General features: G+C 43.0%; 1 protein-coding gene across 2 annotated transcripts in view; it reads right to left on the bottom strand.

Moving 5' to 3' along the window:
- Nucleotides 1-25,201, bottom strand: part of Kdm5b (lysine demethylase 5B) — a 71,355-nt gene that overhangs the window by 40,767 nt on the left and 5,387 nt on the right. The window contains exons 2-4 of one of the 2 annotated variants that reach the window (XM_063272298.1): nt 3,480-3,557; nt 866-992; nt 59-225 (exon numbers count right to left, since the gene is read on the bottom strand). In XM_063272298.1, the coding sequence (XP_063128368.1) occupies nt 59-225; nt 866-992; nt 3,480-3,557 (372 nt within the window). Of the gene's footprint in view, nt 1-58; nt 230-865; nt 993-3,479; nt 3,558-25,201 lie in introns of both variants that reach the window. The other variant, NM_001107177.1, reaches the window with a different exon arrangement.

The following is a 25,201-nucleotide window of genomic DNA, read 5'->3' as shown; positions in this document are numbered from 1 at the left end:
AAAAACAATGTAGCAATAAATATGCACTAAATCAACGGTGAAGGCAGCTCATACTCACCCTCAGGCTGTCCCCAGATAGGAACAAATTGTACGGATTGAGGATTCGCTCATAATGTCCCCTGATATGTGAGCCCACTGCTTTACCAGGAGCAAAACCCATCTTGGTGGCAATTTTGGTCCATTTTCTGTCCTTGCAAACAACTGCAAACCCACCTTCCTCTGCAACTAACTGTTAAGAGCAAAAATAAATAAAAATTAGAAAGAAAAAGATTAGAGGGATTCACTTGTACTTCCGTCACACCTAGGTAGGAACCTAACTAAGGACGAACCCCATTATACTTTGGTTACAGTTGCTTCCTTTGTTGTTTTTCACTTCCTATGTCAAAACAAAGAAAACATTGATTTTAAGGTAGAAAATAAGAACAGCTCTTTTGACAGTGTGGTGTGGTCTGTTGGGATTCATTCACTGCTCTCAAAGCCCCTTCTCACTCCCCAAAGACGACGACTAACAATCACATCTGTATTAAGGCAAAGGCCCCCATATTTGATCCTTCCTTGCTACCTTAAAAATCTCTATTTAAATAGCAAAAGGGCACCAAGTGCGCCATCACATCTGGGAAAATGAAGCGGAGCCAAATTCCCTGAGCCTTAGGTTCTTCCTTATTAAACCAAAATGGGAAGGTCCCTTTGAGACATTTCAAATGTAACAAAATCTTCTATAAAATAAAGCTTACAGACTACACAGGCAAAGCTCTCATACTCAATATGCTTAACAACAAAAAGAAATATAAACTCATTTTACCTATTTCAAACAAGTAGCTTCTTTCTAAAGTTGTGGGAAAATAAAAAGTTAAGATAGCTGCACTTGCCTTATTTAGCTGGAACAAGTCTAAGATCTTTCTCTCCACATGAGGAATCTTCAGAGTACTTCCCTGTAGCTCCCAATACTTGGCAATCTGGTCCAGGAAGTTCAATTTTACACGTGTTTGGGCCTAGACATCAAAGAGATGCATTTTAACGTCACTTACTGTTTTTCCCTATGGCACAAGGGTCTTGCTGTTTGTGCAGGATGAGCTTGCTCTCGGTCATGAACGAGTTCATCCACCGGGAGGGAATGGGTGGCTTCCACAGCTGGCACTCCCCACTGCACTTGGCGCCATTTTGTTTTAAGGCCCCTGTTACCTTTTTCATTCTTAAGACTCTTAAGACTAAGAACAAAACTAACTTCTACTTATTAAAGTATTCTACTTATTAAATTATTAAGTACAAGAGTGTTGGCTTGTCTAAGTCGTATATTAAACGTAGGTGCTGTTCGTGGAAAATACCATTGTCACTTAACACTGCTTAAGATTCCTGTATTTTGGGCTGGAGAGATGGCTCAGCGGTTAAGAACACTGACTGCTCTTCCAGAGGTCCTGAGTTCAATTCCCAGCAACCACATGGTGGCTCACAACCATCTGTAATGGGATCTGATGCCCTTGTCTGGTGTGTCTGAAGTCAGTGACAGTGTACTCACATACATGAAATAAATCTTAAAAAAAAAAAAAAAAAAAAAAAAAGATTCCTGTATTTTGGGGTTGGGGATTTAGCTCAGTGGTAGAGCACTTGCCTAGGAAGCGCAAGGCCCTGGGTTCGCTCCCAAGCTCTGAAAAAAAGAACCAAAAAAAAAAAAAAAAAAAAAAAAAGATTCCTGTATTTTACTATATGGACTTACTAAAACATTTTCAGTCAAAATATTTTCTGCATACAACACAGAAATAGGCAAAAGCATACAAAATAGAGTTGCTCTGAACAATAATGCCTCAACTACAAATCACTACAGGGACAATTTAATGTTATTGGTTAAATTCAGAAATGGCTTGTAGTAACATTTTATTTCCCACCAAGTCCTGGCACACCAGTAGACTCAGAGATCCTCCCGTCTCTGCCTTTCAAGCGCTGGAATTAAAAGTGTGTGCCACCATGCCCAACTGAAGGGGACAATTTGGAAGTTCCATCCATATTCAGGTAATTCCCAATGGCAATCCCAATAGTTTTAAGTTATTTTTTTTCCCAAGATAGGGAGGGCCGGCCTCACTACATGCCCCAGTTGGCCCACTACACCAATCCAGCTGTCCTCTACTCATCCTCCTATCTCCTCATGCTAGGATTAAAGGTGGGCACCGTACCTGGATAATATCTACTACCTTGACATTCATCTGCAAACTTGAAAATAGGTTAAAATGAAGCTCAACTGGTAGAGGCACTTCCCTACCATATAAAAGCCTTGGATTTAATCATCAGCACCACATAAAACAGAGGTAAAGGTTCTTACTTGTAACTCCAGCACTTATAGGCTGCAGGCAGGAGGATGGCTACAGTTTAGAAGCTGCACTAGGCTATATAGTAAATTTCATGCCAGCCTAGGCTACTTATGTCTCAAAAATAAAAAAAAATTAAAAAGGAATTTGTAAAACACTGGCATAAACTCTTATCAAAAACCTAGTACTTTCTAGCTTGTACTATTTTTATTATTTTATGTGTATGAATGTTTTGTTTGCATGTATGTGTACAACACGCATGCCAAATGGCTGAAGGGCATAAGACCATCAAGATTCTCTTGAACTGGAGTTATAAATGGTTAGGAAATGAAACAGGGTCCTCTGCAAGAACAAGAAATGTTCAGAACAGCTAAACCATTTCTCTAACCCTTCTACCCTGTACTTTAAAACTTTCTGTAGTCTAGAAAGATTGCTTGGTGGTTAAAGAGCACTGGCTGCTCTTCCAGAGGACCCAGGTTTGATTCCCAGCATCCACATGGCAGCTCACAACTGTCTGCAAATTCAGTAACTCCAGCTTCAGGTTTTTCAATATACATGCAGGGAAAACACCAATGCACAGAAAGTTAAAAAAACAAACAAACAAACAAAACAAACAAACAACCAAAGTCTACAGCCTGGAGACCAAAAAATTAAAATAAAAGAGCAAAATCTTTATGTGCATTCTAAAGGCATGTGATTATGCCACAGTCTCTTCATTGGGTAAAGTGTGTTTCTAAATCAAGTCTGGGTTAAGAGAAATGGCTGCTCACAACCATCTGTAACTCAGTCCCAGGGAACGTGATGGCCCCTTCTCACTTCCCAGGGTACTAGGCAAATATATGGCGCAGATGAAATCCATAGACAAAATAAAATTTTTGAAAATTAAAAATTAAATGTAAGTTTTAAGTATAAAAGAAAATTAGGGATATAAAACCTTTCCTACTGCATTCTTCTCAAAAGTTAATTATTTTCAAAACCTCCATTGATTATATTCTAAAGATGCAATCACCCATGTATTACTTAGCAGACAAAAGGAAACAGACATACATCAGTATCTTTACTGAGATGTGGTTTGCAAAAGCCTGCCTGGAGGCCATGGTCATAAACTATTTCTCACTCAGACTCTAATCTTAGTGGCAACTCATCCCCACACAGACAGACAGGCAGACAGAACATTACCTCCAGCTCATTAAGCCTCTGGATACGCGGGGTAAAATGAAGTTTATCAACATCACAAGCGAATGGTGGCTGCCAATCCTAGGGGAAAGCAAAAGCTATTAGATACAATAGAAAGTTCAAAACCTCAGCTAGTGGTGAGTTCGGGTCCTGGGCCATAGAGATATCCTTGTGTAACAAGAAAAGAGAAGAAAGAAAATGCTTTTTTATGAGGATCAATTCTGCAGTAAAAGAGTCAACACGGTAATTTCTAACTCTATTCTTAAAGTCTATCTATTCTCTACAGCATCCTGCAATCATGGAGGAGCTGCAAAATGAGGAAATACAGGTAAGAAAATTGCTCAGTCTTTAACAATGTCCAAAATAAAAAGGGAGGGTGTGGCTCGGTGGGAGCCGTGTCTGCTTCACATGGGAAAGCTGCAGAGTGTAGAGGTCCCATCAAAGTTTGGGTAAACTGTTCCCAAACATGGGGCAAACTGGAAGACAACTTTAATATCTAAAGTAAGGGTACAACTGAAGGAATAAAGTGCTGTTCTGCTGACTTCAGTTTGGGATAATGAAAGCTCTAGACAGTGACTATGGGTTAAGTTTTATATTGTGTACTTTAACTTGGCAAATAGAGACAAATGGTATAAGACAAAATTTTATTGACAGAAAAAAAAGACTGGTAATTTTTCTTCCTTATCTGATTTAAATACAAACCAAAATATGTAAAATAATATATTAGATTATGAGAATGTTAATTCAAGAAGATTCACAGCCTTTACTCCAATTTCATACTCAGAAGTGTATTCAAGCTGGGGATATGGCTCAGATAGCGAAGTACTTGCTCCTGTCTAGCTTATCATCCTGATACTTCAATAAAATACTCTGACCAAAAATAAAGGAAAAAAAAAAAAAACCACCTTAAGTGGTGCTAGAGAGATGACTCAGCCTTTAAGAACGCTTACAGCATAATCATGAGTATAGATCCCATCACCCAGAACGAAGTCTCCCCCATCCCGCCCCACTCCACCCACAATCCATGAGGAACAGACCCTTACTGAAGGAGAGTAAAAGCAGCAGGAGCTCCAGTCTGCAGAGAGAAATCAATGCAGCCCCCTGCTCAGTTCACTTTCTCACATACACAGTCCAAGATCTCTACAGGGGATGGTCCTGCCCACAGTTAAGAGTTAAGATGGGTTTTTCCACAATTAATGTAAGATAACCCACCCCCAGGCGTGCCTAGAGTTCTATCACACCAGTGATTTTCAGTTTGACAATGAAGACTAAACTGTCACACACACACACACACACACACACACACACACACACACACACACACACACACACACGGGACTGGGCTGGAGCAGCTGGGAAGTAGTTCCCTGCAAAGTGCTTACTGTCCAAGTATGAGGACCTGAGTTCAGATACCCAGAACCCAATAAAAGCTGGACACACAGGCCCAAAGGACATGCATGGTATGTACTCACTGATAAGTGAATGTTAGCCATAAAGTACAGGATACCCATGATACACCCCACAGATCCAAAGAAGCTAGACAAGGCAGGCCCAAGTGAGTATGCTTGACTCTCACTTAGAAGGTGTAGGGAGAGACAGGGAGAGGGCCAGGGGGCTGGAAGAGCTGATCAAGAGCTGATTGGTAGCTGGGGTGAGGGGAGAATCTTAATGACATGCTAGAGACCTGGGATGGGGGAGGCTCCAGGAGTCTAGTGAGGGTGACTCTAGCTGAGATTCATAGCAGTAAGGGATATGCAGACAGATGTGGCCACCTCCTGTAGCCAGACAGGACTCCCAATGGATATAAGGACACCAACTCACCCACAAAACCTTTGACTCAAAATTATCCTGCCAACAATACGTACAGGGACAAAAGAGCAGAGATTAAGAGAATGGTCAACCACTGACTGGCACAACTTGAGACCCATCCCATGGGCAAGCACCAATCCCCGACACTAATGTTATTCTGCTATACTTGCAGACAGGAGCTTAGCATGGCTGTCCTCTGAGACGCTCCACCTGCCAGCTGGGGAAAGAGATGCAGAAACCCACAGCCAACCATTGGGAGAAAGGAGGGGGAAGACTGAGGGACATGGAAGGGATAGGAACTCCACAGGAAAACCAGAGTAGACTAATCTGGACCCTTGGGGGCCCAGTCAAAAGCTGGAGACCCACGGGGCTGGGGATTTAGCTCAGTGGTAGAGCGCTTGCCTAGGAAGCGCAAGGCCCTGGGTTCGGTCCCCAGCTCCGAAAAAAAAAAAAAAGAACCAAAAAAAGAAAAGAAAAAAAAAAGCTGGAGACCCTTGGGGAGTCCTCTTAGGGAAGATCAACCAAAGAACATACATGGGGCCTACAGATGCACAGCTCAGAGATCCCAACAACTGGAGTAGAGGCCGTTCCTAAATCTGTTGAATGTCTATGGATCCCGGTCCCCTAACTGAGCTGCCTTACATCCTTTCCCTCCCAAGACTCTTCCTGCAGACTTGATGTGCAAGCGTAGGGTGATACCCAGAGAGCCCACCCTCAAAGAAGAGGAAATGGGAGAGACTGTGTGTATGGGGGAGGGGGACAGGAGGAAGAGGCATCGATCAGAATGTAAAGTGAATAAATTAAAACAAAAACAAAAACCACGGCTGTGCAGCAGTTACCCACAATTGTAACCCCAGTGACGACAGGCAGATCCCAGAAGTCACCTCAGTGCAAACCTGTCTCCAGACAAGTCTGCACCAGCAAGCACACAACACAGGCAAGTCCATGCACACACTGCACGCAAATGAAACAGGCGTGGTGAGGACACCTGTAACCCCAGCAATGGGGAAGTACAGAGTGGATCAGAAGAAGTTCAAGGTCGTCTTTAGCGAAGGCTAGCCTGGGAACTACATAGCAAGATTCTGTCTGCGGGGGGCGGGGGGGTGTCACGGAAAATACTCCATAGAATCAAAAAGATTAAAGTTTATGTTTAGATCAATATCTGAAGATATTGATGTGTTAAATTATACTCAACAAGATGTCATAGGAAAAAAAACCACATCCCTTCTTAATGCCCTGTGCCACGGTAAAAGGAAGACTTGTTCAGAGCTTTGCTCTCTTATACTTTACAAAAGCTATTGGCTTTCATAAAAAACTAGGGCTGGGTATATGGCTCAGAGGTACAACACTTGCCTGAGGTTCCAGGTTCAACCCCAGTTAAGTGATGAGGAGGGGAACACATACAGGAGGAAGGGAGGGAGGGGAAAGGGAATAAGGAAAGGAGGTAACAGTTAATCAAAACATAAAATATAGCTATCAGAAAAGTTAAGACAATTTTAGGGAGTCACCTCTCTCCTTCCACCATGTGGGTCCTGAGAGTGGCGTTCAAGTGACCAAGCCTAGCAGCTAGTGCCTCTCTCTGCCTGCTGAGTCAGTCAGCTCTACTGCTCTTGTGTCCCAAACTTTTTTTTTTTTTTTTTTTTTTTTTGGTTCTTTTTTTCGGAGCTGGGGACCGAACCCAGGGCCTTGAGCTTCCTAGGTAAGCGCTCTACCACTGAGCTAAATACCCAGCCCCGTGTCCCAAACTTTTATACACTAAGAAATAATAGCCAGGTTATTCCCTGGCTGACCTCTTCTTTACATGCCTGCATATCCTAAAAGACGTAGATATGTCATGCGGGCACGGCACTACACTCCTGTGCCACACAGGAAACAGAGGTGGATCAATCAGGATAGTGCAAGGCCAGCCTCTGCTACAAGAAATGTTGGGGAAGGAGTGAGGAGATTATGTTCATAAAAGCATATAAAAGTTTTTTATGTGGCCCAGAGATGGCTTAGTAGGTAAAAGCATTTGTCACAAGCCTCACAAACACCTGAGTTTAGTTCCTGGGTACCATAGAAGGAAAAGCACTGACTCTCCACGTTATCCTCTGACTTCCACAGCAGTACAGGAGTACATACCTGCACTCACCTGTGCGCGCGCGCGCACGCGCACACACACACACACACACACACACACACACACACACTTAAGTTCCATAAGCATAAATTATGTGTGCTTAGTTGCTTAGTTATGCAGATTCAAATAAAATAAATTCTAAAAATGGCCTGATAAGCTGAGTTCAAGCCCTAGAGCCACGGTGGAAAGAAAGGGTTAAAGGGAAGCTCAGTGGTTAAAGCTGCTTGCCACTCCTGCAGAATATCTGAGTTCAATTCCCAGCACCCACACAGCAGTTCACATCTGTAACTACAGCTCCAGGGGAGTAGACTGCCTCTTCTGTCAGCACCAACACCACGTACACAGGCCCCCACACACATTTGTTTTGTTTTCATTTAATCTTAAAAAAAAACAAAACAAAACTCCAAAAGTTGTCCTCTTACAACAGTCATAAATAAAAATATACTTCAAAGTACGACATAATAAAAAGGCTCTTCAAAGTGTCTGTGGCTGTTGGTTGGCTGGTCGTGTTTATGGTTATTGTTTTGAAGCAGATTCTTACTCTGGGGCCCTGGCTGACCTGGAAAGCTATGGACACAGAGCAGGGTGGCCTTAAGTCAGGTCTTCCTGCCTGCTGCCGTTCAGGCATGCACTGCCACTCCTGACCTAATGTTTAAACCACGCCCCATTTGGGTACCCAACTATCAAGAGAACTAAGACATAGGGCCAAGTCTAGGTAATCTAACCAAAAAGGTGAAATTTTTATCCCCTACCAATAATGTGGACCACGAATCACTCTTCACAGAATATAGAGCTCCCATTGCAAGTGTGAGTAATAGACGCTTACTTACAGGAAGCCAGGTACAGGACACAGCGTACCAGCACTTGGGAGGCTGAAGCTGGAGGATGTCTTGTGAGTTTGAGGCCAGGCTAGACTACACATAATGAGTACTAGACCTGGCAGGGAAACAAAACATGACCACTCCATCTCAAAAAAAAAAAAAAAAAAGGTGAAATGAACAAGTTATAGACTATAAAGCAGTTCTACATAAATTTCCTGCTGGATTTATTTTCATTTCCTTTGCTTTTAAAAGTTTTGCTTGGGGGTTGGGGATTTAGCTCAGCGGTAGAGCGCTTGCCTAGCAAGTGCAAGGCCCTGGGTTCGGTCCCCAGCTCAGAAAAGAAAAAAAAAATTTTTGCTTGTCTGGCTGTTCGGCTGGTTGGTTGGTTGGTTGTTTGGCTGGTTGGTTGTTTGGCTAGCTGACTGGCTGGCTGGTTGGTTAGTTTGAGACAAGTTTTCCTGTGTAGCCCTGAGTTCCTGGAACTCTGTAGACCAGGTTGGCCTTAAACTAACAGATCCACCTACCTCTGCCTGCATCTTGGAGTGCTGGGATTAAAAGCATGCACCACCACTACCCGACGAAAGTTTTAACTCTTTCAAAACAGAAATTATGAGAATTGCATTATTAAAAGGCTCCATTATTTTCCTTAGCAGTCAGAAATGTGTTCCTTGGGAAAACAAACAGCTGAAGACCCAAGCCCTAAGAGGACTGAGAAGAAGCAAACATCTTCCTTAATCCCAGCACTAATTTAGCAACAATTAGTTTTTTTTAAAAAGTTACTTATTTATTTTATGTATACATTGTTGCTGTCTTCAGAAGAGAGACACACCAGAAGAGGGCATCAGATCCCATTACAGATGGTTGTGAGCCACCACGTGGTTGCCTGGAATTGAACTCAGGACCTCTGGAAGAGCAGTCAGTGATCTTAACCGCTGAGCCATCTCTCCAGCCCAGCAACAATCAGTTTTAACCACAATGGTTCAAAAGCAAAAGTTAGCCCATGAGGGCTAACAATGTTCAAACAATGCTTCACAGTCTTCTTTTTTTTTTTTTTTTTTTTTTGCTTCACAGTCTTCTTAAATGCCATAAAAATTTCCTTCATAGATAACCAACTATTAGTATCCATATATTTAACATATTAAATGTTTCTAGGGCAGGAGAGATGGCTCAGTGGTTAAGAGCACTGACTGCTCTTCCAGAGGTCCTGAGTTCAAATCCCAGCAACCACATGGTGGCTCACAACTATCTGTAATGAGATCTGATGTCCTCTTCTGGTGTGTCTGAGACAGCTACAATGTTCTTATATAGAATAAATAAGTACATCTAAAAAAAAAAGTTTCTAATTACAGAAAGTCTATCATCATTTTGAGGTCTATTAATTAGCCAAATGAGAAAATATGCTCAGAAGAAGCTAGACAGTGTTTCCTGAGAAGCCCACCTCTGAGCCCACATCCATGCCCTACTCCTAGGCATGCTGGTGCAGACCCAGGGTTCTCCTAGTTCCTTTCTTCTAGCACATCTCCATCCTTCCTTCTGACTCCTGCCAGACGCACGGAGAGGCCATTGGCCCAACTCCGAGAAGCTCCTTGCAGTAGGCAGTGATTAACAGAGACGGGCAGCTGGATGACCGCAGAGCAAGAGGATCTGGAGCACTTATGTAAGTCTGAAAAGGAATGTCTGAAGCCCCTCCCCACGAGAGATCTGTAAAGAATGAAAGGGAAAGATTCCAAGAGCCAGAAGTGGAGGAGGACTCCAGGGAAACAGCTCCTTCCAAACACAGCAGGCTGCTACACAGAAGAGCTCAAAGGCTGACAGCACACACTAGATCTGCACCACAGCAAAACAGACAAGATTCCAGCACTGAGACCTGGGGAAGAGGAACAAAAGTGGCCCCTAACCCAAAGAGCTATTTGCAATTGATACCTGCTTGGAAAGAGAAAACCTATTTTCTGCAATTTAGGGTCACTGAGTTTACCAACCACATTCCAAGGCCAACCCCATGCCCAAGAGTAGTTAGTTGGCCAACAGAAAACAGAATCCATGATTCTTTGGTGGGTACTTGGGGACTAGGTTTTGGTTTTATTGGGGCGGGGGGTTGTTTTACTTGGGATTTTTTTTTTTAACTCTGATTTTCATTTTTGTTTTTTGAGGGAGAGAGAAAACAGAAAGATCATCAAGTTAGGTGGAGGGAGGTGGAGAGGATCTGGTAAGTTAGGAGGAAGAACATGACCAGCACAGTGTATAAGAACATTTGCCCAGCTACTAGTGGCTCCCATCCTTAATCCTAGCGCTCAAGGGGGCAGAGGCAAGCAGATCTGAGTTCAAGGCCAGGACGGTCTACAGAGAGAGCTGAGTTCCAGAACAGCCAGGCTGTTACAGAGAAGACTTGACTCAAAAAGTTGTTGTTGATGATGATAACGATTTTAAAACTTATCAAAAAAAGAGCCTATTTTTTATCAGTTTGCTAACAGTACAAAAAGTAACATTAACTAAGTAAGGACCAAAACATTTTTCTAATTACACGCACTCTATGAAACTCTGTCATCAAGATTATGGGCATTATTGGATTAGTCTATTTTCATAATCAGAACTATGTATTCACGGGGTCACAATCCAATGCCAGTAGATGGAAGAGCAGATGCCTAAACCCATATTCTTACAGTTTACAGGTTTTAAAAATTAACACAAAACTTCAATGCAAAATTGCTACGATCTAAGGAAATCTGTTTTAGGGAGTATTTTAAGCTAGATTGGCAATCCTTTTCAGCTGAGGGTGACACAAATTACCATAAGGACTTAAGGAGCACACACAGCAGACAACTTAGGTGCTTCCTCAGTGATTAGGACAAGTGAGACCACTCAGTGGGCAAGAGCACTTGCTACCAACCAAGCCTGTCAGATGTAAGCTCAATCCCAGGACCCACCCAGTGCAAGGAGAGTACTACTCTGGAAAATAGTCCTGACCCCCACCTCTGCAGTGGCACATGTGTACACACGTAGACAAAGTAAATGAAGAATAAAGGTAATATAAGGGGCTCAGGAGATGACCAGCACCTATTGCTCTTACAGGGGACCTGAGTTCAGATCCCATTACCCATACATCAGGTGGCTCACAGTCATTCATAACTTCAGCTCCAGTAGGAACCAATGCACACATACAATGCCTGGTGGCAACTGCTGTTCAAGGGCCTCCGTTGTATTGAACAGCCAGTGCCCTTTACAGCTTAAATTACCTCTCTAACACCCACCCTTATATACCTTTTAATAGTGGTGCTAGTTATCAGGCCCTGGACCTTAAGATGTGTACCACAGTGCTGAATCACAGAGCTATACTTCCCGGCTATTCTTATCCTTTTGAGAGCTCTTCAATTGGTGTCAGAGGAGTGCAAAACGTAACAATTAAAATCATCTTTAATAGGCTTTTTAGAAGTTTTATGTCAAACTAGTTCTAATATCTTGGATTAGTATACCACATTAAATCTCACACTTGATCCTTTATTCATGTATTTTTTAAAACTACGATCCCTTTTGTGTTCCAGCATCCCATCCAGTATATAATATCATGTTTATTGTCTTGTCTCTTCTCCAGTCTCACTGTGTATATCGTTATGTAGAACAGGATTGCCTTGAACTCAGAGACCCAACTGCTTCTGCCCCCCAAGGACTGTAAGCAAATATATATTATTTGCTCTTTACGGATTGATTAGAAACACTTTGTTTTGCTTCATAGAAGCAAAAGATAGATGAAGGGACTCAGCAGATGACCCAATGAGTCAGAATGCTCCCTCTGAAAAAAAAACCTGGGTTTGAAAAGCCAGCATGCACTTGAAATTGTCAGGCATGAAATAGACAGGATGAAAATGGGCAGATCACCAGAGCTCCCTGGCAAGCCAGCCTAGCTAAAAAAGCCAGCTCTTCTTGCTCAGTGAAAGACATGTCTAGGGTCATAAGGAGAAAGCAGTAGAGGAAGACACTCCATCCAGCTCCCATCTCTGCTGTCATGTGGGCCTGTACACGTACATACAGTGTACCCGCCACACTTTTTTTTTTGTGATGCAATCTACTTGTGTTGTTTTGTGAAACTGGATCTTCTATGTAGCCTGGCATCTTCCTGCTTCTGTCTTTTTAAGTTCTAGCATTACAGCTGAGCACTATCAGATCCCATTTCATTTGTAGACTTTCAACAGTTGAATTAAAAGTAACTAACAGGAATGAAGAGATGTCACTGTCTGTGGTCTTTGGAGAACTCGTCTCGTAGCTGAGGGGAGGGGATTCCCTCCTCTGGGGTGCTGGCACCCACAGCAGGACTCGCCAGTTTGATGCCAGGACTGAATAAAGTGTAACTGAATAAAGAAGTGACTAACAAATTCCAGTCAAGTGTGGTGGCGAACACCAATCTCCGCACTTGGGAGGTAGAGACAAGTGGAGTTGGAGGCCAGTGAGGTCTACAGAGCGAGCTACAGAGTTATATAGTGAATCCCTGTCTCAGGAGGAAGATAAATTCCAGAGCCAGTGAGATGGTTCGGCACATAAAAGTTCTTGCTATTAAAGCCTGATTATCTGAAATCTTACAGTGGAAGTTGTTTCTGATCAACACTGACACAATGTCAGTGCCCCAGGATAAGTAATGTAATGTGAGAATGTGCACACACACACACACACACAATAATAATAATAATAATAATAAATAGTATAACACTATCATCATCATCATCCCACCTTGGTGTGGTAGTACTGTTAGTCCAACAATTAAAAGCCCAAGGCAAAAGGATAGATAGCCTAGGCTACAGGTAAGTCTCTTTCTCAAAATAAATTCCAAGAGACAAAAGCTTTACTCCAATTAGAACTCAGGAGGCTGGAAGGAAAGAAGACTTGGTGGCTAAGAGCAGAGGACCAAAGTTCTGTTCCCACCACTCAAGGGTAGCTTACAACCATATGCAGTTCCAGTTCCAGGAAATAGGACTCCCTTTTCTGAACTCGGTAGACAACAGGTATGCTTATTATAGTGCACAGACAAACACAAGCAAAACACTCAAAACAAAATAAAGTTATTTTAAAAAAAAGTAAAACTAGGAAGAGTGGCACATGCCCATAATCCCAACACTTCAAGGCCAATTTGAGCACTGTCTCTTAAAAAAAAAAAAAGTAATTCAAATATGGGCGAGTGTAGCTTACCATGCATTCAAGAGACCTTGAGTTCAATCTTCAGCAGTGCAAACTACAATGTACAAATTAATAACAGCGGAAGCCCAGGAACGCCAACTTCCCTGCTTTGCTTTCAGTCTCAATACTAAGCCCAGGCTGAGCCTGAACGCACAGTGCTCGACCCTTGGCCTCTCGAGTGCGAGGATTACATACAGTGAGCCGCCATCCTGTTTTTCCTGACCACTCAGGGAATGATCGGCAGGATTTCATTCTCTCCTTCCATTGTTTGGGTTCTGGGAATTGAACTCAAATTGCAAGGCTTGGTGACAGACAACCTTATTCACTGAGCAACTATGCTGGCCCAAAGCCTTCAGTTTTGAACAACTTATTTCAAAGAACATTTAGGGGAGATGGTAAATGTGCACGCTATGCAAACCTAAGGACATAAACACAATTCAAGGAGCCCACTCAAAGCTGGAGGAGCTGGTGCATATTTGTGATCTCAGCATCCCTGCAGAGAGAAGGGAGGAGACGGGAATTTTGCCCCATTGTCAGGTGAGCTACCCTGGAATATACACTGCAGAGAAAAACTGAGAGAGACCCATGTCAACACTGACTCCTAATAGTTGTTCTTTGAAGAAGCAGCCTGCCTCCATTTCAAAAGTTAAAAGCCATCTTAAAGACAAACTAGGCTAATACCTGTTTATGGTTAAACCTGTTTCTCAAGGATTGAGCTATCCCCACCTGTATGTAGCCTTAACTACTGCCTGTTCCAAGAACAGCCATCATGCCTTCGTTTCAAACAGCTGTTCAGAACTATCTTGAAACCCTTCCTTTGTTTCACAGGTTCTGCGACCACCTTGTTATGACCGCCTAGGTATGCCTACTGTGCCAATGTCTTTGTTCAGAGGTGGTGAGAACTTACTTGTTACACTGATGTCTGCTCCTGTAACCTGTTTGCCTGCCAAATCCCCCATTCGGACACCCCTTACCCCTGAGCTTTATAAAATCCTGTCTTCCTCCCGTCCAATGGTGACCCCGTGAACTCTGCCTTAAGGAGAACAACTTTGTGTACAGGAATTTTTTTAAAAGGTGGCACATTTTTTTTTTAAGATTTATTCATTTATTTTATATAAGTACACTGTAGCTGTCTTCAGACACACCAGAAGAGGGAATCGGATCTCTTTACAGATGGTTGTGAGCCACCATGTGGTTGCTGGGAATTGCACTCAGGACCTCTGGAAGAGTAGTCGGGTGCTCTTAACTGCTGAGCCATCTCTCCAGCCCCCAAGGTGGCACATTTTTAATCCTACCGTTTGGTAGTCAAAACAGGATCTACAGAACCAGTTCCAGGACAGCCAGGGCTACACAGAAAAACCCTGTGTGGAAAAACTAAAACAATATATAAAATACATAAAAAGTAAAAAAATAAACCAGGGGCTGAGAAAGGGCTCAGTGGTTAAGAGCACTGGCTGATCTTCCAGAGGACCTGAGTTCAATTGCCAGCACCCATGACAGCTCTCTGTAACTCCAGCTCCAGGGGACCTTTACACGGACACACATGCTGGCGAGACACCAATGCACATAAAGAAATAAATCACTTTAAAAAAATGAACCAGGGGCCAGTAAAATGGCTCAGCATATAAAAACTTACTTTGCAAACTAGATGACCTGAGTTCAATCTCTAGAACCCAATAAAAGTGGAAAGAACAGACTTCCCCCAAGTGGTCCTCTAGTCCTCTGACCTCCACAAAAGGACAGTGACATAAGTGCCTACATACATCATGCATCACACACACACACCACACACACACACACACACACACCCATATCCAACAAAAACAAGTTAGGTAAATCAGGTCTGGTAGCTCATACCTGTAATCTAAGCATTCAGAAAGGTGAGAGACAAAATGTGTCAGCTCAAAGAAGTTCAAAGCCAGCCTACAGTTACAAAGCAAGTACCTGTCCAGCCTGGGCTTCTGAATAAGAAGCTATCAAAAAAAATTTTTCAATTAATTGATGCCTTTAATCCCAGCACTAGAGAAGCAGAGAAAGTCTAGCCTATGAGCTCAAGGTCAAAATGGCCTGCATAGGGACTTCCAGGCCAGCCAAGGCTACATATATAGCGAGACTCAAAAGTACAAACCAAGCTGGGCAATGGTGGTGGTGAGCTCCTTTAATCCCAGAACTTGGATGGCAGAGGCAGGGGGATCTCTATGTTCCAAGCCATCCTAGTCTGTAGAGTGAGTAAGACAGTGGGGCTGGAGAGATGAGTCCGCGTCAGGGGCACTGACTGCTCTTCCAGGACACCCAGCACCAGGTGGCCTCATCACCTTACAACTGTCCAACCTCGGTTCCAGGGGATCCCATGGACACTGCACACAGACATGTACAGGCACAACACAAATCAATGAACATGAAATAAAAATAAATGAATCTTAAAAAAAGAAAAACTGTGTTCCTTCCAAAAAGTAGAGATGTTTAGCCCTGCTACAATTATGACAGTGTTAACGTTAAGGATGGATTGTTAACATTAACAATTAGATAAACCCGGATGATCCCAAATAGCCCTGAATTTAAACCTGTTTGGTTTCACACCACCAGGACAAGGGGCTAAGGTACATATTTTACATATCAAAACAGACCTGGCCCCCAGGCTCTCCCAGCATCCTTCAGTCCCTACCTGGCATACCCTGCCCCCAACCACAAACTTCCTAGCCAGGCTCCCTGCTTTCTCCTTTCCCCCCTCCCCCCGCCCTGCATGGGCTATTTCTCTCATTCTTTTCCCTCTCCTCTCTCTCCCTTGGGCCAGCCAATTGGCCTGAGAGCAGCTTCCCAATAAACCTGCATTGTATCTATTTTAATCTGGCTTGAATTGGCTCATTTCACTGGCAGTGATAAGACTTATCAAAACCTGAATTTAGGAAGCTAGATCTCCTAATGGTCAAAGGATCCTAGCACCAACTGGCCTCAAATTTGTAAACATCCAGCCTTACTTCCCAGACTGCTGGGATTATAGGTCTGTACCACCACCCATGGCTTAAACCAGGTAAGCATTTGTAAACAGAGCCATAACACCCAGCTCCTCAGTACAATCCCAACTGCTGGGTTTCAGTGTCTGTGCCCCTCTGGGCATCCCTGCGCTGAAACTAAATACCAGTGTGATAATATTAAGAGGTGGGGTGTTTGAGAGTGGTTTAAATCACGATGTTGGGAGCCTGTTTGTGGTTTGGGGTTGGGGATTTAGCTCAGCGGTAGAGCACTTGCCTAGGAAGCGCAAGGCCCTGGGTTTGATCCCCAGCTCCGAAAAAAAGAACAAAAAAAAAAAAAAAAAAGAAACCTGTGGTTCAGGAGTAGGTCTCCATTTACTACTCTGTACATGTATACTCTATACTGGAGTATAGAGATCTAGCTTGCCCTTGTAAGACTGAAACCCAGAAAAGAGCCTAATCTACACTTGCCCACTTTGACAATTTAAAAAGACTTTGTAGTACCACTTATAATGTATCCTTATCAAATATTTTGTTATAGCAGCACAAACATACTAAGGCACTGGCTTCAGGGTATCTCTTGCTGTTGACAGTTTTTTGTTCTTGTTTTCTGAGACAAGTTTCCTGGTCATACATAGCTCAGAGACTCCCCATCCTCCTCCTGACTCAGTTTCTAGGTTCCCCTGTGAAAAGGATGTAATGAGCACGCCCAATTAAAGATCTAAGTGGGCCCCTCCCTGCCCTCCCACGACAGCTTCCTTCTTCCACCACACTGGTAAAGGATGTCGCTGCTGTCAGTCAACTGACTCGCTTCTTTCATTTACTGCTAAAATATGAAAAGCCTGCAGTCAGATGAACTGGCCATCATTAAATGCCTATTTGGTGTCAAAGGATAAAGGCACTTGCTGACGAGCCTGACGAGCTGAGGTGACCTCAGGTGGAAGGAGGACCAATTCCCAAAGCTGCTGCTGACCACACGCACCCTGAACACAGGGACACACAGACCCATGCCGAGGAGGGATGGAATCTAACTGACAATCTCCAGCTTTCTTGGAGTGCTTCTTTGTTTTGTTCTAACACTTGTACATTAGCAGCTAGATTAGAATCAGGAATCCCAAGTCACTCTCTGCTAGAGTTCAGGACAGCCGGGCTCCCTTAAAATGAGGCCCTAATGCTGTGTATCTGTAGCTTACGACTTCCACATATTTATATTTCAGTGACCAGAAGGGAAAAGCTACATTCATTAAGGCTGTCAAAGAGCTGTACACAATGGCATTAATATTCCTGCATGAGATAACTGAGTTTGAAGCCAGCCTGGGCTATAAAAATTAGTTTTGGTAGCACACCCCTTTAAGCCCAGAACTCATGGCAGTAGAGAATCGGAGGATCAGAGTTCAAAGCCAACCTGGTCTACAGAGTGAGTTTCAAGTCAGCCAGGGATACACAGAAAAAGTCTTGAAAAACTAAAAAGACACCAAACAAGGGGCTGGGGATTTGGTAGAGCGCTTGCCTAGGAAGCGCAAGGCCCTGGGTTCGGTCCCCAGCTCCGGAAAAACAAAAAAAAAAAAAAAAAAAAAAAAAAAAAAAAGACACCAAACAGGCATTTAAATGATGGCCAGTTCATCTGACTGTAGGCTTTCCATATTTTAGGCTAATAAAAGTTATTTAAAAAAAGAAAAAGTCGGGGTTGGGGATTTAGCTCAGTGGTAGAGCGCTTGCCTAGCAAGTGCAAGGCCCTGAGTTCGGTTCCCAGCTCCGAAAAAAAGAAAAAAAAGAAAAAAAAAGAAAAAGTCACTTGGCACCATGGAATACTCCTAAGGCAGAAAGAAGCATGCTGACCTTCAGAGCTTCAGACCAGCCTGAATTAGTGAGTTTCTGCCTAGGTGGGGCTGGCTTCACAGTAAGATCCTGTGTCTGTTTCTTCATTCTTAATAAATGATCACTAATTGTCTACTTTCATTGTCTAGGTTCAAATCCTAGCTCCGCCATATAGTATCTCTCTCCAACTTCAGTGTGTAAAGATGGGTCAGCATTGTTTTTCTTTTATAAGCAAACTAAGAAAACACTGAAAATAGTCCAGGTCCAGGATAACAATGTAGTAATAATGAAAGTGCCACCAGAAGCCATGAAATTTTTATTCTACTAAACTTTTTCTCGTTTTCCCCATCTTTATTAAATTGGGTATTTCTTATTTACATTTCGAGTGTTATTCCCCTTCCAGTTTCCCGGGCCAACATCCCCCTAACCCCTCCCCCTGCCCTTCTATATGGGTGTTCCCCTTCCCACCCTCCCCCCCATTACCACCCTCCCCCCAACAATCACGTTCACTGGGTATTCAGTCTTGGCAGGACCAAGGGCTTCCCCTTCCACTGGTGCTCTTACTAGGCTATTCATTGCTACCTATGAGGTTGGAGCCCAGGGTCAGTCCATGTATAGTCTTTGGGTAGTAGCTTAGTCCCTGGAAGCTCTGGTTGCTTGGCATTGTTGTTCATATGGGGTCTCCAACCCCCTTCAAGCTCTTCCAGTCCTTTCTCTGATTCCTTCAACGGGGGTCCCGTTCTCAGTTCAGTGGTTTGCTGCTGGCATTCGCCTATGTATTTGCTGTATTCTGGCTGTGTCTCTCAGGAAAGATCTACATCTGGTTCCTGTGGGCCTGCACTTCTTTGCTTCATCCATCTTATCTAATTGGGTGGCTGTATTTGTATGGGCCACATGTGGGGCAGGCTCTGAATGGGTGTTCCTTCAGCCTCTGTTCTAAACTTTGCCTCCCTATTCCCTGCCAAGGGTATTCTTGTTCTCCTTTTAAAGAAGGAGTGAAACATTCGCATTTTGGTCATCCTTCTTGAGTTTCATGTGTTCTGTGCATCTAGTGTAATTCAAGCATTTGGGCTAATAGCCACTTATCAATGAGTGCATACCATCTGTTAAAATTTTTCTCTTAAAGTTTTCATTTACTAGATGCCTAGTGATGTCCTGTGCATGTGTGTGTGTGGTTTGTGCATGCACACACAAACCACACACACCAAGTTTTAGAATCCAAAATCAAATCCTAAACACTTTTTTTTAAAAAAAAAGCAAGACCAAAAAAATAAAAATCTATGAATCCATTATTTATAGCAAAGACATATTTTATAAACAGAAAAGACATAAGACTAACAATGAAAGAACTAAGAGAATAAACAGAATTGAAATATAATTTAAAAAAAAAAAAAAGAGGGGTTGGAGAGATGGCTCAGCAGTTTAGAGCACTGACTGTTCTTCCAGAGGTCCTGAGTTCAATTCCCAGCAACCACATGGTGGCTCACAACCATTTGTAATGGAGTCTGACACCCTCTTCTGGTGTGTCTGAAGACAGCTACAGTGTACTCACATATAATAAATGAATAAATCTTTAAAAAAAAAAAAAGAATCAAAGCCCAATCTCTACACAAATCCCTGAATCTATCCTCCCACTGGAAGATCTGGTGACCATTTTCAATTTGTCCGAAATGCATCATAATACTGGATGAGTACCTCAAGGAAGAGTCTAAATATTTTGAATTTTACAAAGCAGAGGTTAGACTTCAAAATTCCCTACACACCTCTTTCATCCTCCACTCTCCTCCCTGCCTCACACACACACAGATGTGAAGGAAGAGAACTCACTTTGTCTTTACCTGCACATCAGCCTGGCAACAATGAGAAGTTGCATCTGTTTAAACAGCTCCAAATGATGAGCTGGTGTAACCGCCGGACAGAAAACGAGACACTGCCTGAAGATCCGTGTAACTATGTAGGTGTAACAGGGATCTGTTCGCCACTGCAGCCTACAGGACACATGTCAGTGTCACACAGGACACTCATAAAAAGGTCAGTGTAGATCTCATCTCTCAAAGAAACAACAGAGATCACTACAGAAAACTATAACCTATCAAAACTCAGGGGACAAGTGTGGTGCCCAGCCCCAACTGATACATACACAACACAACTGCTAACAAAAGCTTCAGGAATCATTAAGAGGAAATGGGAAACCTCTTAAGAGCTAGAAGAATAGGAAGTTTGATATGAGAGCTTCCCTTAGAAATGCCAGAGAAGCTACACCCATAAAGATTCATCAACATGGCTGCCTAAACAGGACCGGAACAAGGATGACACCAATAGACAGGCTATCACAGAAGGAAAATTTCATGTGGACTTGAACCCTAGACAAAGAACTAGAGATGACTAGGAAAGTCTCAACAAGAAAGTCCTACTTGTTATCCAATACTAAGGTCAGTCCTGAACTCATAATCATATGCATGGATTAAACAAGCTGCCTTTATGTAGTTAGGAATGTATGTATGTAAAAGAAAAAAGCCATGAACTTGAGGGGAAGGTATGTGGAGGGGGTTAGGGAAAGGAAAGAAAAGGGGAAATGATGTAATATTTAAATTATATATATGCTTTAAAAAAAAAAAAAAAAAAGGAGCTCCAGCCAAGTGTGGTAGCAAGCAGAGGCAGGAAAATCTGTGAGTTCAAGTTCAAGGACAGCCTGGTCTACAAAGTGAGTTCAAGGACAGCCAAGGTATACAGAGAACCCACCTCAAAAAACAATAGCTCCAAGTAAGTGCTTAAAAAACACACTAGGTTTAGACCAGTTCTCTGGACACTCCAACTTGGTCCAAGTCAATATGACAAAAACTAAAAGGAATGAACAGATCGTCCTAGGATGACCACATGGACAACACAGCTAAGAAAAGAACCTAGCCAAACTACAGTACCAACCAAACCTAACATTTGAAGACTTAGAACTAACTTAGTACATGGGCTATAGTGGTGGGTCAGCAGTTAAGTTTTTGCCATACAAACCAATCCTTAAAACCCATATAAAGGGGGAAAGAGAGAGCCAACTTGACAAAGTTGCTGTCTGACCCCCACATGCTTGCCATGGTACGTGCACCCACATACACATCGTGCAAATATACAAAGTAATACATTAATAGCAGGCCCTGAATACCATCATCGGAGTATCTTTCCGAGTATGTGTATATGTATGCAGGTGCACAGGTGTTTGAGGAGTACATGAGGTCAGAGAGGACACTCAACTCCTTTAAAACAAGAGTCTCTGGCTGACCTAACACTGAACAATTAGGCTATCTGGGCAGGCCAGTGAGTTCCAAGCATCTTCCTGTCTTCTCTGCTTGCCCAGCAATGGTATCACCTGAATGGGCTAACCAGGCTTTATATATTTCTTGGTCTCAAACTCAGGCTCTCATATTTCATAGAGACAAGCATTTTATTAAATGAGCGAGCCATCACTCCAGCTGACAGTACTTAAATACATCTAGAAAGCACCATTATTAAGTTGCTTAAGACTAATACACACATACACAAAAGTATAAACAAGTAAAAAACAAGTGTAAGGTGCATAGATCCACCTGAGATAAAATATAAACTCTAAATCCTCCTAAGAAATAATGTAAGCCATTACAGAATCCTAAGGCTCTGGTCATGCATGGGGCTTCCCATCGTGTCCTTGGAGGTCTGAGGAGTTGGACTCCTGGAGCTGGAGTCATAGGCAGTTAGGAGACCAATCAGGTTCTTCACCAGAGCAGTATAAGATCCATAGCCCTCCAGACGCATAGATCTGAGTTTTATGATTATGAATTCTAGTCCCACATTGAAAATTCTCTATTATTTAAGACACATAAAAAGTGGCGGGAGATTTGCTGGGGCTGTAGCTCACTGGCTCAATGCTTGCCTGGCGTGCATGAGGCCTAGGTTCAATTGCTGTTACTATATAGGTGCACACACATACAAAAAAGACTTTTAGTTATAGACCTGGCAGGCTTCAAATTAAAGATTCGGGTACCGGGAAAACCTACATTTGAATCAAGCAAGATGTCAGCCTGAACTATGCAATAAGACCCTGTCTCAAGAATAAAGAAGGGCGCTAGAGCACGTGGCTCAGCACCTAAAGCACTTGCTGCAAAATCGTGAGGACTGGGGTTCTGATCCCAGAACTGGCAAGTCAAGCAGGGCATCCACCAACACTGTTATCCCAAGTTCTAAAGTCTGATGTCCTCTTCCGGCCTTCACAGATGCACAAGTACACGAATCCCCACATATACACGCACATACACTCACACAGAAACAAGTACACACAAATCTTTAAAAAATAAAAACAAATAGGGGTTGGAGAGATGGTCCAGTAGTTAAAGAGCACTTGCTATTCTTCCAGGTTCGATTGTGAGACCAGGTTCGATTCACTGCACTCACAAAGCCACTCCTATCAATTTTTAACCCTAGTTCCAGGGGATACAATGCCCCTCTCTGATCACTTTAGGCATCAGGCAGTCCACACACACACACACACACACACACACACACACACACACAGGCGAGCCATGTGACAATGCATAGCTAGAATCCAATACCTGGGAGGTGGGGAGGCCAAGGACACCTTGGTTATGTGAAGTCCTCTTAAATAAACAGTAAGATTCTATTTGTTAGACTCAAGGGTGGGGGGGTTTCCTCTGGTTTTTTTTTTTTTTTTATTTCAGTGAATTTATTGGACACTTACAGGAATGTAGACGACACCAAACAGCCATCACTGAAAAGTCTCACCCCAGCATGAAAGCTGACTTCCCCATGGCTGCCCTTCAGCTGACCTTCCACACTCCAGCCCCGACTAGTTTTGGGGGTTTTGTTGCAATTTGTTTCAAGGAGGAGTTTTCTTGTATAATAAGAGCCCAGGCTGTCCTGGAACTCACTATGTAAACCAAGCAGGTCTCAAATTCAGATCTGCCTGCCTCTGCCTCCCAAGTGCTAGAATTAAAGATGTGTGCCACCACCATCTAGCCCTAGTTTGGATATTTTAATAGAGGTTTCACTATGTATCTTGGGTTGGCCTTGAACTCATGATTCTGTCTCTGCCTCCTGAATACTGGGAATAACCTATCACATCCAGGTATACTCTAAGGTTGGGGTTAGAAATAAGACTGGGAAGGCTTGCTATATTTCCAAAACTAACCTAGAACAAACAGTAACCTAGAATGAGTAACCCAAGCTGGCCTTTAACTGCCTCTAAACTAATGCAGACTGGAATGTATCATCATGCCTAGTTCTTATTCTAGCTTTGACATTGGGCTTTTTGCCTTTCTAAGTTTCACTAAGATCAACTCTTCTCTGTAGGAAAATGAGGGATGTGTATTCGACCCAGACCTTTGTCTTGCTACATCTGTTCCCGGACTCTTCTTAGCAATGTGAAAGGGGGATAAAAGAAAAACTTGAAGATTTAAGCTCCTGCAATCCATTAATTAATCTAGACAGTGGCCCTGGGTCAGTGTCAGATCCCTTTAGAGCCGGATGAGAAGGTATACACACTGGGGTAAACAGACTTTATCCAAGGTCATGATGCAATCAGATTAAAAAATTCTAGGGCTGCCTGGGAAGATGGCTCAGTGGGTAAAAGAGCTTGCTGCACAAAGATGGAGATCTAAACTCGAATCCTCGGAACATACGGAAAGTCAAATACGTGGAAACAGCATTCCTAATGCCAGTGCTTCTATGGGACGAGGGCAAGGAGACAGAAGTATGAAGACTTAGGTAGCCTGGCATACACAGGAGAATAACAGACTGTCTCCCACAAGAAGCATGGACACACACTCAGGGTTATTCTCCAACCTCCAGGTGCACATGCTGTGAAATGAGCACTCAGTCATTTGCATGCACAAATACAGATGCACTCAAAAACAACTCCAGGCAGCTTTTAAAATAGTCCTTCCCTCTACATAATAAACTTGACTTTTAAGAATACACACATGACATAAACAGATTTGATAAATAATGTTTATCCCTAAAAAATTTTTCTTGGTAGAAACAGATTTTTAAGAGGTTAACAGCTGGCCTCAAACATTCTACCCTCTTCCCTGAGCCTTAAATGCTGGGCTTACAAGCAGGCATCGTCATTATGACTGGCAACAGCTTTATTTTAAAATTAAAGAAATTAAAATTAAAGGAGTGTTTGACCAGTATGTTAATATACTCTGGTAACCCTAAAACTCAAAGCAAAGTACTGAGTTTGAGGCCAGCCTGGACTGCTCTGGGAGTTCCAGGCTAGCTTGATACAAATATCAACCTAACCAAAAGTCCCTTCCAAATTAGTTGATATAAAATACGACCAATCCCAGCAATGGAACAAGGCAGACAGAAAATCCGACCACCCACTACCCACACCTCTACACCTGCTAAGAGTTGTTCTTAAAGTGATCAAGTTTCTTTACAAGTTCCGGAAACTGTAACAAGGCAACCAAGTACTGGCCAGAACCCTGGCAATATAACCACACTTAACTAGGGAAGTGACCACTCATTAAATACTAGAGAGCTCACTGTGACCTGCTGCAGTGTTACCTGTGTACCTGTAATAAGACAAAGACTTCACATGTTCTCTACAGTCAGCTTGGGCCTCCCTCCAGGAATGTTGCACCTCACTTTATCTAGAAAAACAGCTACAGCAACTATTTTCTATACTAGTAACTTTTTTCTTTTTAAAAAAGTTAGAGCTGGGCATGTTGGCCCATGCCTTTAATCCCAGCACTCAGGTGGTGGAAGCAACTGGATCTGAGTTCGAGGCCAGCCTGAGCTACAGAGAGTTCCAGAGTAGCCAAGGCTATTTATATAGAGAAACCTTGACTCAACAAAGAAGTTAGGGGATGGTGATGGGGAGATGGCACAGTGGACGAAAACACTTTTCACTTGTTGCACAAGCCTAACAACCTGAGGTTGGTCCCGGGGACCCACAGCTAGCTGGGCAGCAGCACACCTGGCAGAAACCACACCTGGCCCAGAGCAGAGCAGACTGAGGAAACGACTCCTGAGAGC

The sequence above is a fragment of the Rattus norvegicus genome, chromosome 13, assembly GCF_036323735.1.
Source record: "Rattus norvegicus strain BN/NHsdMcwi chromosome 13, GRCr8, whole genome shotgun sequence".
NCBI classification, from domain to species: Eukaryota; Metazoa; Chordata; class Mammalia; order Rodentia; family Muridae; genus Rattus; species Rattus norvegicus.
This window is presented reverse-complemented; position numbering and strand designations above follow the sequence as displayed.